The sequence below is a fragment of the Salminus brasiliensis genome, chromosome 11, assembly GCF_030463535.1.
Source record: "Salminus brasiliensis chromosome 11, fSalBra1.hap2, whole genome shotgun sequence".
NCBI classification, from domain to species: domain Eukaryota; kingdom Metazoa; phylum Chordata; class Actinopteri; order Characiformes; family Bryconidae; genus Salminus; species Salminus brasiliensis.
In genome coordinates this window covers 18,827,208-18,840,297 of record NC_132888.1, presented here as the reverse complement: position 1 = coordinate 18,840,297, position 13,090 = coordinate 18,827,208, and the positions used below count along the sequence as shown (strand labels likewise).

Below are 13,090 nucleotides of genomic sequence, written 5' to 3'. Positions count from 1 at the left end.
GGATCTGCTGCTAATGTCTTGGTGCTAGATACCACAGGATGCCTTCAGTGGTCTTGTGGAGTCCATCAGATCTGCTGTGGCAGCACAAGAGGGACTTACTCAACATTAGGCTAATTGGTGCTAATGTTATGGCTGATCAGTGTATATTTCATTGTTGTAAGCAATTTCTAGATCTATATCTACAGATGCCGTCTTAATGTATTGGCACATACTGTAACTTTACTAGTTTCTAAAGGTTATGCAGATCATTCTGTGTAGTGTTTCAACAAGCAACAACCTTTTATAGCAATCATAAAAACATACATTATAATAATGAGAAATAATAATCCAAATTTTCATTAATTATACATCATTCAACCTCAAATGCAAAATATTAGATAACTCAGTTATATTTAGCATGTTTTCTGATAGAAATTCTGACAATTCTGTCGAGATGATGATGAAAAATTACATTCATTCAACAGGGATGGCTTTGTCTTTCTAGACCAGGGGGACTGCATCCCCTTGCACCCTCTATCTGATCAGCTCAATTCAGGCTTGCAGAGATATTTGAGGACCAGCACTGAGACCCACTGCTTAAGACTGCTTAAGAGGTGAGAAGAGCTCCCTCACCGGTCGTGCATGCAGGTGCATCCTGCAGGAAGCTCCACAGAGGCGTTGCTGCCCCCAGTGGAGCAGGACAGGCACGATGACACGTGACTGGCGCACTCGGCCTGCTGCCATGACGACGGACTGCCTCCGAAAGCCTGCATCTCCATCATGTCCCCGTGGTCTAGAAGAAGGAGGAGGAGGAGGGGAAAGGGAGAGAGAGGGAGAGAGAGAGAGAGAGATGAATAAGCAACATGAAACCTGTCCCAGTAACCTTCATTTGAAGATTGCTCCTCCACAATTCCATTGTGTTTCAGTATGTATGTGTCATCAGTTTAAGTCTGTCTGCTTTCTTTTCCTTTTCTCTCTGGTTTTTGGCACAATTTTCAAAGAATTGCCAACGGCGTTGGCTCGCGCTGAGCATGAGCTATTTCAGTCTTTTACTGGGCTAATCCAGAGAATGAATAAAAAGAAAAGAATTATGGTGGCAGCACATGTACGGACCTCTACAGGAGAAAACTCTCCTATTCATTTTCATACTGTTGAACTGATGCTGATGCTAATATAGTTATCTAATCAGAACAGGTCTCTCAGCTCAACCATCAGATCAATTAAGGTAGAGATTCATCTAAGCCTCTAAATCAGAGGCTTGCATTTAAGTCTCATGGTTTAGATCATCAGATTTGGATTGGGATCCTGGTAGCCCTGAGATCCTGAGGTGTTAGACACGGGGAGGTAAAAGGAGCCCTCGAGGTTTGCATGCATCTGTGAAGGAACAAAAAAAGGAAAGAAAAAAAACCGAACAAATCATATTTAAAAGGCATGAACGATGCAAGGGGAAGGGGCCATGCCAGAAGACCTGCCAATCACAGCGTGCCACTGCACGGACAGAGCCAGGCATTCAGCTAGGAGAGGAAGAAAGGAGACATACAGCCACTGCTCCCACCATGCTGGATGCATCCAACCAACCAAACAACAGGACAGAGAGGAGGAGGACGACGGCAACAAACCGGAAAAAAAGAAGAAAAACAAAAAAGGAACGTGAAAAAAAGAGGAAAAAAATTCATGTCATCAAGAGTGAACGTATTTGAATCAACCAAACAGCACAAAGTGAGCGAATGCTCTTCACCTTAATTCTTCAGGCCCGAGCTGGTGACCTGCTATAGATAACTGCTTCCCTTTGGGCCACAAAATATCTAGAATATATATATATATATAAATACAAACAAACAAACAAAAAGAATAACAAAAAGGGAGGGAGAGCGCATCGGAAAATTCGCTGCCGGTGGGTCTCTTGTGGGCTATGGGACTTTAAAAGCCTTTAAAATGGTCAAATAGGCGACGCGTTCACGGAATGATTCCCATGTCTACCACGCCAGAACCCCACAGGACCTGACTGTCGTAATGAAAGGTGACCGCAGTTAGTGAAGAATTACAGTGAACAGCATTGCAGAAAACTGGCTGAACACAAGGAGGGAGGAAAACAAGGAACGAACCATGAACTCAATCCAAATCAAACTCAAGAAAAAAAAATAAAATAAAGAAAGATACAAGTCATAGAAGGGGAAGGTAGATATAGTCTTGACAAAGAAGCAGAAGTGCACATTCGATCCAAAAATGAGACAAATAAACAAGAAAAAGAAAAAGATACTCGTAGGTGCACATTTCCACATGCAAAGTCATCAAGCATGTTGCAGTGAAATCAAATGAAGAGGCGGAACCCCAAAAAAATGAAGTGAGCGGTTTCTTAAGGACTTGGTCAAGTTAACCAAAAGAGTGCCAAAAGAAAACAGAGCAAATCATTAGAAGCGTTGCTGCCTGCCCAACAGTGCAGAGAGGAAGAGGAGAGAGAGAGAGCGAGCGAGCGAGAGAAAGGCAGATCTCGCCCTGTTCAGGTAACGTTTTTGGCCTGTCCTTCACAGTCCCCAATTCCCTGAGAGCACTGAGACAAGCTGTGTGCCTTATATCCACTGAGTAGAGAGAGAGAGAGAGAGAGAGGGAGAGGGAGAGAGGGAGAGGGAGCAGAGCTAATCTTATCGGAACAGATTTCCTCATATCATTTTGATCATCACATCAATATATATTATTATTTTACATGCACTTCCAGATATTCTGGAATTTCACAGATTCTGGAATCTGGATAATATTTTAAAATGTGAAAAAAAAAAATAATAAAAGATTACTCTGATCTAAAGCAAACATAACATGTAATAAGATAGAAGTTCTAAATCTAAATAAAAAGCTAAAGTATAAATAAAAAATGGAAGATACTGTGCTTTTTCTGGGCCTTCATTCTGGCCCAACATTCAACACCTTTAAAACTGTCGTAAGAGTCAATGAAAATATGCTGAATATGAAAATACAATTAAGAAGCTTATAGCTTAATATACTTAAGAAGATCTTTGGTCTTTTCTGTCACAATCTTCTCTTGTTCTGAGATATTTCCCTCTTCTCTGTAATTTCAGCACTGTAGCTAGCTAGCTCTCCTCCTCGTCTTTGCTCTGCCCGTTTTCTGTAGCTACTGTTATGGGTATTTATGCTCAGCGTTAAATACGGACGGTGCCATACGGCGTCATTTCATCAGTATTTGTGCCCAATCACTGAAAGCCTCACGTCCTCCTCCACCGTCGCCATGTTTGTGGTTGTCAGAACCCTCTAGTGGACGCACTACTTAACATCCATGCCAGTGTAAATGACGCACAGAAGTATGCGGGCAGTGACAGTTGCGCTTGAAACGGACGTATTCATTTATGTGCGTAGGAGGAGTAGAAATGAGCATTTCCCAGCGTTCTGTAAAGTTGGATTTGGAGCCCTTCAGTTTTCCCTCTATCCTGAATCCTAGTAGCCATAAGTGCTCACCAGATAAGAACTTCGTCACACGCTTCACTTCTTCTCTAGTACTTCGTTACGCGTCCACTTGTCTTAATAACAGCATCGATCCAGTCGGCTAAGGATTACACCAGTCTCTTCAGACAATTCCTGTCCATTTTAGTCCACTCTTTCACTAACATTCCAGGATGATGCTTTTGTATCCATCCTTGCAGCCCTTACATTTAAACAGCCTGTTTTCATTACTGTGCCTCAAAGACTGACATATGTAAATGAGCTCTGTTCTGATTGGCAGCCCTGACTTGAAATTCATTCAAAAAGTATGGAAAAAATATGGAAATGTATATTGGGTTTTGTGACTGTTGTGTTTTTTTTTCCCTGCTTAGTTTCCATATATGACCTGAACTGACTGGAGAGTGCTTTAAAATATAAACAATGCCTACATATGAAATATATATAAATACATAAATAAATAAGCCTGTGCTGCCAATATCTGAGGAACAGCATGGTATAATGACTTAATCGAAAACAGGTCAGAAGCTTGTTATCGATATTAAGAAATTGTAATAATAATATTAACAATAATACTCGCTTTGTCACCCAGGCTTAAAGAGGGAGTAGAGTAGTGTGTCGTCGTGGCAGTGTGATGACAGCACTACTAGCAAGATGGGCTAATGCAGGTAACCCCCAGCAACGGAGGAGTGCAAGGGAAAGAGTGACGACAGCGAGGGGGGTGAGTCAGGGGGAAGAGATGTGGCACTGATTTCTTTCTATCTCACATGCGCGCACACACACACACACACACACACACACACTCTCTCTAACTGTCCAGCCTATTTAACAAGATTTATGAAAATAATGGCGTCCGTTCATTTGGTTTTCCCGAACGACAATACGCCAAATGTGCAGAGCATGGGACAATGTGTGGGAACCTTCGGGACGTGAATCATCCAGTTGAAGGGATGATGAGTACACAGTCTCCGATACAGAAGCCAGGAAACAAAATAGGTTTATATAAGAGTAAAGAAAGGGATCTTTGGCCTCTTTTGGGGGTATATAGAACAATTTTAGTTAAATATAGAACCACCTATAAAAGGTGTTCCAAGTGTGAAGAACCCTTTAAGCATCCAAATGCTTCTTTGAGATGCCGTGGAGCTACACAGCACTGCTGCCTTTACTGAAGAACCCTAGTAGAACCCCTTTCTTTTTGAGTGCAGCCTCATTAGCAATTCCTCCTTTTCTCTCTGACTCTCTCTCTCTCTCTGTCTCTCTCTCTCTTTGACTCTCTCAGAAGTGTTGGAGTGGCTTGTGCGCTGGACCCCATCACTTGACCTAGCTTTTGTTCTTGGCGCAGATGTTACCATGGTAACATGCATACAGGCTTGGCCAATGACATGCAGCTCTGGTATAAAGAGCGGCATGGATGGACAGCGGGACCTGAATGCTGTCCTGACCTGCTGACATCTGCACTGTTGGGCTTGGGGTTTTGCAGGGCTAGGTGGGAGACCAGACAAGCATCAGGAAGCAAGGAAAAAAGGCATGACGGAAGGGTAAGGAGGGAAGGGGGAGGGGGAAAGGGATGGCAAATAGGTTTGGGGGGGGGGGGCACTCGTGATAAAAACCTTTCATGACATTAGGGTCTGTGAGGTTCCGTGAGCAGATCATTGAGATCATTGCGTGAAGTCTATCTTCCTCCTCCTCATCGTCGTCCAGAGAGGGCGCGCGACTGCCCGTAGTGTGGTGGTAGTTTATAGTGACTGCTCGGGCAATAAGAAAACACAGTTTAGCACCCTCCTCCACACTGAAACTACATCAAACAAACACACACACTGCTTGTCAAACGTTCGGGGACACCTAGCTTTTCAGTGAGCATGTATTCTTTACCGGATCAGTCACTTAACCCCAGGGAAGGGCAATTCTGGTCCTGGAGGGCTGGATTCCTCCACAGTTTTGCTTTTCCTGCAAACTGACAGGTTTAGCAGGTCTGTTAGAGCAGGGAAATCAGCTGGACACTGCCCTGTGCTTTAACCCTAAAGGCCCAGCACCCCAATTCCTCATTCCTTAAGGCCATAAATTGAATTGAAATATGGAATACTTTACAGTAGCTTAAAAATAAATAAATAAATAAATAATAATAGTAAAATCTAACTATCACTAAATAATAGGTCATAAAATTTAAACAAGCAAACAAACAAAAACTAATGCTGAAGGAACACTTTCGTTTAGCCAAACTAATGGACACAAGAAAAATGCTCAATGTGAAATGTGGGATTAGACTGTTCATCATGATTATGGGTGGACAGTTCCAGTTTCGTGTTTTTCCTGCTCAAGCACATCTGATCTAACTGTCAGTTGCTAGGTTTAGTTTCGTTCAGTCTCTTCAAGCATGGAAATCAACAAACTGTGCTGGACTCCAGCTCCTGTCTCCCACCCATCTTGAATATATTGTATATTATCCCAGTCATTCACGTTGTATCTCCAAAATGGTTTACTTTACAGGGAATGGAAAAAACTTATTTCAAGATATTCTGGAGCATTTCTATTGGTCTATTAATCAATTGCCAGAAGGTGAAAATATGACAGAAATGGAGATCCCTGTTATTCTGGACTGATGCGAGTGACCAAACACGTTGACTAATTTGTCCTTTTTGCTTCCAAATGACGTCTATATTTTTTGCTGTTACAGCTAACACTGTTCTTTGCAGTTATCTTCTTGTGTTTCTGTGTACGTCACAGCAGCCAGCCCCTACACATCATTACAAACTACCACAGTAAAAGTCGCAACTTTTTTGCTGCTTTTGAAAGTTTGGATATTTTAGTGTTCATTTCATATAATAATAATGTTATAATAGTTTATAGTGATTTTCATATAAATAAATAAATAAATAAATAAACAAACCTAATTCCAAATTTAAACATTTGGGGAAAAAGGGAAAAACTTTAAAGGAGTATGGGAAAGGCCAAAACTAGAATGGGCGCCAAGTTTGCTGCTCTTAAAGAGGAACATTGAAATCACTGAAATGATGTCCATTGTAATCAGCTTACTTCAGTATGACTGGGCCATCTCTCTGTCCTCTACAAATACAGTAAATAATCATTTCATTTTGTACTTTCACAGCATGTCCCCAAACTTTCGCAAAGCACTGTTTGTAAACACACACACACATGTACATGAACCCATCATCTCACTCAAGTCATGTTCATGACCTGATGGGTACATCTTAACAGATCCATTTCAGCCGGCGTCCTCGACAGCTGTCATATTCCAGGGAAGAACATAGAAAATCAACAAGAACCCAAAGTCCATGACTGATCCGGTTGCGCCCAGCCATCCGAAGAGGTGACAGCAGCAGCCTCCAGGCAGAGAGATGGACGAAAGAGTGGATGGATGAGTGGGTGGGCGAGAGAAGGAGGTGGAGAGGGATATCAGAGATAACTCACTAGAGTCGTGGCGGTGCCCTGGGTAAACAATGCGGAAAACGTAGTCTGCAGCAACAGGCTCCTCCCCTTCGCCATCCTGATCCACCAAGCGTGCCGTGCTGTTCCTCTTGCGCAGCTTAGGGAAGACTTTACCCTGCCCCCGCCCACACACACACACACACACACACACACACACACACACATTAAACAGAAGACAGTGTTCCTCCTTCTAATCTCTTTTCAAAAAACTTTTCAATTAATTTGAGACATTACTCAGAACGGAACAGGTCGCATCTGTAAGCGCAGACAACTAGAACACAGCAGAACAGAAGGAACTGGCGGTGGGTGGCCAACGAGAGGAATCAATTAGCTGGATAAAGAGTGCGCTTGGAAGAGAAACCCTGATTAGCATTAGCTAATCAAATAGAGCTTGACTTGCTGTTGTTTTCTCTTTGCGGTGCTGAACTTCCAGTAAAAGACAACAGTGTAGATCTGCTGCTGTTTTTCTTCGCTCATGGATTCCCGGGAATACGCAGATGGGATTTGAACTCATTCGCACATGAAACATGAAACCACGCTCTTATCTATGTACTAGGAAAATGCTTTTGCACTGCATTGTTCTTCCCTTTTGATTCCTGCTTCTGGAGACAATGCCTAAGGCCAAACGCATCAGTTGGGATACAGTTCAAATAGTAAAAAAATGATTTTTTTTACAATTTTTTTTGCATCAACAGGCAAATGGCTGACTGTTCAGTAGTAACCCTTTTTCTATGAAGTTTAACAGACTGCAATAATTGCACTGCATAGTAATTAAACAGCTGGTAGTCAACCAGGAATCCACATACCTTGCCTTTCTGGGACCAGAGCGGGGGCTCCAGTTGCCCCCGGGGCAACAGTCCTGTCTCCAAACAGGACAGGAAGGCCAGCAGGTGGCCCCCAGGTGGGAAGTGCAGTGGAGGCCGCTGGATGCCATCCTGACTCACCAACACTAGCGTACCACCGCAGTCCGCTGAGAGAAAACCATGTGACAGAAACACGAGTCTGAAGAAGGCTTGAAAATCACAATCTCACCAACTACTTCTTACTGACTGTTAGCACACCTGTTGATGGAGAGTTCATTTCTGACTACAGAGCAGACGCTGGCTGGATATTTATGGGTGGTGGACCACTTTCAATCTAGCTGCACTTAACAGCCCTCGGCTCGAATGACACTAGAGAGACGTGGCATGGACTGTATTAGGTGACGGAAGGTGTTCATTAGGTTAACTGGTCCACTGTGCTGCGTCAATTGCTCTGTACCACTTGCTGAAGTCGTTGTTCCCCTCAAACATCAACACAATGCCCTGTGTGTCACCACCGTTATGCCTTTGGGAGGCACTCAATGTGTGTGAACATATCACAGAAGTTAGCAGTTTCCAAGATACTACCACCCTTGGCCCACTGTTACAGTCACATCAGAATATCATGACAACCCTGGTTTGGAGTGAACTCGGCCTGGGATGTCACACCTGCCACAAGACAGGGCTGCATGTGCTGCATGTGTAAATAAGCAAGCACACGAGTCAGTTGCGATAACAGGGAACTGGGCAAAGCGTGGTAGCATCTGAGAATGGGATGTTCTACAGCCACTGTAGTGAAGGTGTACCGAGAATGGATGTCTCACACATTGAGCGCCTCTCAATGGCATAACAGTGGTGCCACGTGGGCCATTGATGCCAGAGGGGAACGACAACTCAACACGTCACTGCGGGCCAGTTAACCTCTATAATGAACACCTAATGCAGTTCATGCCATGACGTTTTGCTAGTGTGATCCGAGCCAAGGGTAGTTATTTACACTATTAGATAGGTGGTCATAATATTTTGATATGACTGTGTATTTTAAAAAGCAAGTCAAGACTTATTTGAATTAATATTTCAGTTTTTAGAATGGCAGAGTGGTGTTTAACCTGATCCATTCAGACTGATTTCTTAGCAGTACAAAAAACGTTAAACAAAAGCTGTGCTTTAGAACGACGATCTTACACTCTTGCCATGAGTTAGTCACAAGCTCCAGTGCAGCTATGATACAACACAATCAGTTAGATGTAGTACTTTATTGCAACACCCCCATCCATTACTCAAATAACAGATTTATCATGGGAACAGAAGCAGTACACTCTGTAATTGTACACCAGTAGAGCAGCTAAAATAGATGGTAATCATAAAGTGGCCAGAAAGTAGAACCACAAGGTAATAATAATGCTTCTAATAAAGTGGATTGTGAGGATAATTGGTGATATATGTATACAAAGTATACAGCAGATTCTTTATGCCAAAGAATAAATATTTTGTCTCTGTAATATTCTAAATGATGAAATATTAAACTAGGGATGTCCTGATCCAGTTTCTGTTGTTCATTAGTTTAGTAAACAGTGGTCTGATTTATTTTACTTTATTTCTTTGGAAACCATTTGAATGAAAAGATACTTATAGAGGCTGTTTACACCTGGCATTACCATGCGTTTTGAATCCGGAAAGTCCCTGGAAAACACACCCACACATTCATCATTTCTGTTTCTCTTTCTGTAAACAGCAGTTTCTCATCAAATGTATCCTGCTTCGGGAGGCTGTGAACTGTTTAGAGGGGGTTCTACAATGCGGTGTAACAACAGATGGTTCCCGGATTTCCATAACGGCTTTATCAGAAAATGCGACAAACTATTTAAAATGCAAGGGAACAAACTCTGTTATACTGCAGTCAAGTAAAGGTAAATAAGCAACACACACACACACACACACACACACACACACACAATAATGCAATATTAACCTTTTTTTTACAGATGTATTTCCAAAAACACATTCCGTTCACTTGTATTAAATGTGGACCAGATCAGACTGACCACCACGAGGGTGTTTACACCTGGGTTTTCATGCAGACAAGTGAAATGCAAATGTGATCCAATCACCAAAAAATGCATGTTAATGCCAAGGGTAACCAGGCTCATAGTGCATTTCATATCCTACAGTCCAGTCTAACTGACCTCTCTAATCACTGAATTATCAGTTACTTTAAAACATTGCAGTGAAATCTGCAATTAATGTGTGAGTAGTCAAAGAAGTCATGGCTCTAAAATCACATATATTTTGTTACGTTTTTATGTTGCATTGTAAACTGGTTCCACACTGCAGACTCAAAACTGTACCGTTACCTTCTGAGAACAGTCCTTGCCGCGGCAGGCTGTTAATAGTGTCCATTAATTGCATCTAAATGACACCAGAGGGCGCTCTGATAGAACACAGCGATAAAAACAAAGGATCGGAACTGGACAGAACAGCTATTACCACATTCATTAAAATATACCCCTAGATCTGACCACTGGATTGAATTAGGACATCCCTACATTAAACAAGTGACTTTAATCTAATGATTGATTGACTTTTTTATTTTAACGTAACTGATAAGCATCCTGTTTAGAGGAGTGGTAAGACCAATATGCCAGGCAGAGTAAAGTCTAAGAATAAAGAATGTGAGGAGGGAGAAAGAGAGAGAGACTCACGCCGCTGGTGACAGTGGATGCAGACGATCTGTCTTAAAGGCACAGTCAACGCGTAGTCCCAATAAATACTGCAGCCAGGACGAGAGCAGGAGGGGATCAGGCAGTGACTATTTATGTGAATGAACTGTTTGCACTACTATATTTATCAAATCAATGCATGTGTGCATTAGTGTGTGCGTTTGTGTGTGTGTTTATTATGAGCTACCTTTTCTCCAGGTCACAGTCCCCCAGGGTGCCGTTGATCAGCTGGTTGGGCGTCCATTTTAGTGTGAGTGTCTCAGCTGTCTGATGCAAGGACAGGTAGCCCCTCAGCACCTCCATGTCTTTCTTCTATGCACACACACACACACACACACACACACACACACACACACACAGATGCACAGCAATCTCAACAGCATTCTGGGCACCACATAGAATATGGAAGAGGGCTATGGAAGAGTGCTTTCTGCTCTTTTCTTACACAGCTGCCCGTACATCTAGAGTAGTACTTGGCTGGAAAATCCAGACTAAGTAAGCGAAGTAAAACTTTGAGAAATTCACGAGGCAAAGGAAACTAGAACAAAGTAAAGGGAAGCAAATAGAGAACAAATGATGGAGAGAGACTGGGCCAGCAATCGAATGAGATAAATTATGCCTCGGTGGAGGTGGACGGATATGGTGATCAGACCAAAATACAACTGCAGTAGCAACTATGAGGTTTCACACCCCAATCCAATTACAGCTAAATCTTCCTTTTTCCCCGTAGGCCCGGGTCATTTACACTATTGATTCCCAAAAGGCTTTGTGCCCGGCTCAATCACTTTAACGTTGCTGACCTTACTGTTATGAAAAAGCCTTTTTTACTCGCTGAATAAGTTCTTTGAATAATGTAGAAAAGTTAGAAGCAAACGTCAGTTAGAGACTTAGCCCTTATTTAGTCTTCAAGTAAGAGATCTTGTAAGGTCTTGTAGGAGTTATTTCAGCAGTTGGTGCCAAGTCTTGAGGGCATTTAAAGTAAGTGTGAAAGTGGAGCCGACTAAGAAATTCTTCTGTTGCCTTTGGCTTTCTAAACTACATACGCGATGATCTCTGTTCTCATATCTGTCCTGGCACTGTTTTAGAGAATGACCACAATCATTTTGATGCTTGGTAATGAACGTACAAGGCCATAATGACAAGCCAAGAATGGTTTGTGCTAGCTGGACATCTCTGTTTGTTATGTAACAGATGTAGAGTATAGAGATGGCGTGATACCACTTTTCCCATTACAGATACTGTAATTGTCAATACTGGCCAATGAGCATTTGCATCTGGTAGCTGAACTTTAAAATGCCCCATAAAAGTCTAAAAGAACACTGATTAAAATGTTACAAATGTCTATAATGATACTAACAGTGTTTCTAAGAATGGGTGGGGAGAAATGAGTGAAACCCTAACCCTACATAGCTCTACATATTAGTAAGGTGTATCAGGAAGGTCTGTGTTCACTCAATAAAAACATTATCTTTTTAACTTTTGTGTGGCGATACCGTAAAGGAACTGAGAATTGTACTCACTTTACTAGTAATGTACTGTAGAGAATACATACATATGAACATTGGGAACATATGATTGGGAACATATGATTTTTAATAAACCTCACAGCAGCTTTGGTGAGGGTACTGCTGAGTAGGGGTGTACAAAATATTGGTACATTGAAGTATTGCAATATAATGTTTTACCACATCTACCTCTGCTTCTTTTTGGCCACCGATGCAGCATTTTCAGGGAGTGTTGGGTCCCCAGCTCCACCGCACCAGCTAACAGACGCCTGTTCCGACTACCATTGCGTTGAGAGAGATGAGGGAAGAGAGCGCCATCTACCCACTCCGCCGGCTGACTGCAGAGCAGCATGGCTGGGGATTTAAACATGCGACCCTGAGCCATAGTGGCAGTGCTGCTGAACCACTTCGATCCCACACTTCCTACATTTTACAAGCATTAACAAGATCAGTTTACACCACTGGAGAATTACGGCAGAATATATCGTCCATGTGCGGGTTACTAGAACACTGCTAGATTTGTTACAGTATCTGACTGGATTCATTTTCTTTTCCCTCAGATACCCAATCCAGCATTTTCTGCTGACATCGGCTCAATCCCGATTACTCACCGATACTGATGTGTTGTCTCCAACACAGTAGGTGCAGTAGGGGAGATGTTGCTGTGCCATCTCTATTGTTTTATTACAATAATAAGAAGAGCCGTTCTGTGACCATTTCTGCTTACTTATAAGCCTGGGCACCAAGAACATCTGTTATAATAGACTGTAGATTTTATGTGAGAAAGGACAGAAGAGCAGCCAGGGAGAATCTTGGCCTGTGCAGGTCAATGAACAATTCCAAATACATGCAGAGAGTCAATCTGCTAGTTGACCGTTTCTCAGACCCTGTACCCCTCTGAGGAGCTTAGAGCAACAGGGTGCATTGATCACCAGTCTTATTGATCCGCAATCAATTCTTGTACAACATACCCCCAGCTCCGAATACAAGGGGGCAACAGGTCAGACACCTTCTGTAATATCGATTTCAGACAAATAGGCAATTTTAATATTAGTAAGCCACATGCAATGCCTTTATTCTCTGCACACTGTCAATATCCACATTCTAAAATGTCCAATCATTAGAGTATTTGGGGTCAGTTTGCCAAAAAGTTTGTGGACACCTGCATATTTAGTGTTTCTTCCAATAT

General features: G+C 42.4%; 1 protein-coding gene across 3 annotated transcripts in view; it reads right to left on the bottom strand.

The window, feature by feature from the left end:
- sgsm2 (small G protein signaling modulator 2) overlaps positions 1 to 13,090 on the bottom strand; it is a 62,841-nt gene that overhangs the window by 11,184 nt on the left and 38,567 nt on the right. The window contains exons 8-13 of one of the 3 annotated variants that reach the window (XM_072692077.1): positions 10,584 to 10,705; positions 10,379 to 10,446; positions 7,683 to 7,846; positions 6,859 to 6,991; positions 5,040 to 5,174; positions 613 to 772 (exon numbers count right to left, since the gene is read on the bottom strand). In XM_072692077.1, coding sequence (XP_072548178.1) covers positions 613 to 772; positions 5,040 to 5,174; positions 6,859 to 6,991; positions 7,683 to 7,846; positions 10,379 to 10,446; positions 10,584 to 10,705 — 782 coding nt within the window. Of the gene's footprint in view, positions 1 to 612; positions 773 to 5,039; positions 5,175 to 6,858; positions 6,992 to 7,682; positions 7,847 to 10,378; positions 10,447 to 10,583; positions 10,709 to 13,090 lie in introns of all 3 variants that reach the window. The other 2 variants (XM_072692076.1, XM_072692078.1) reach the window with 2 other exon arrangements.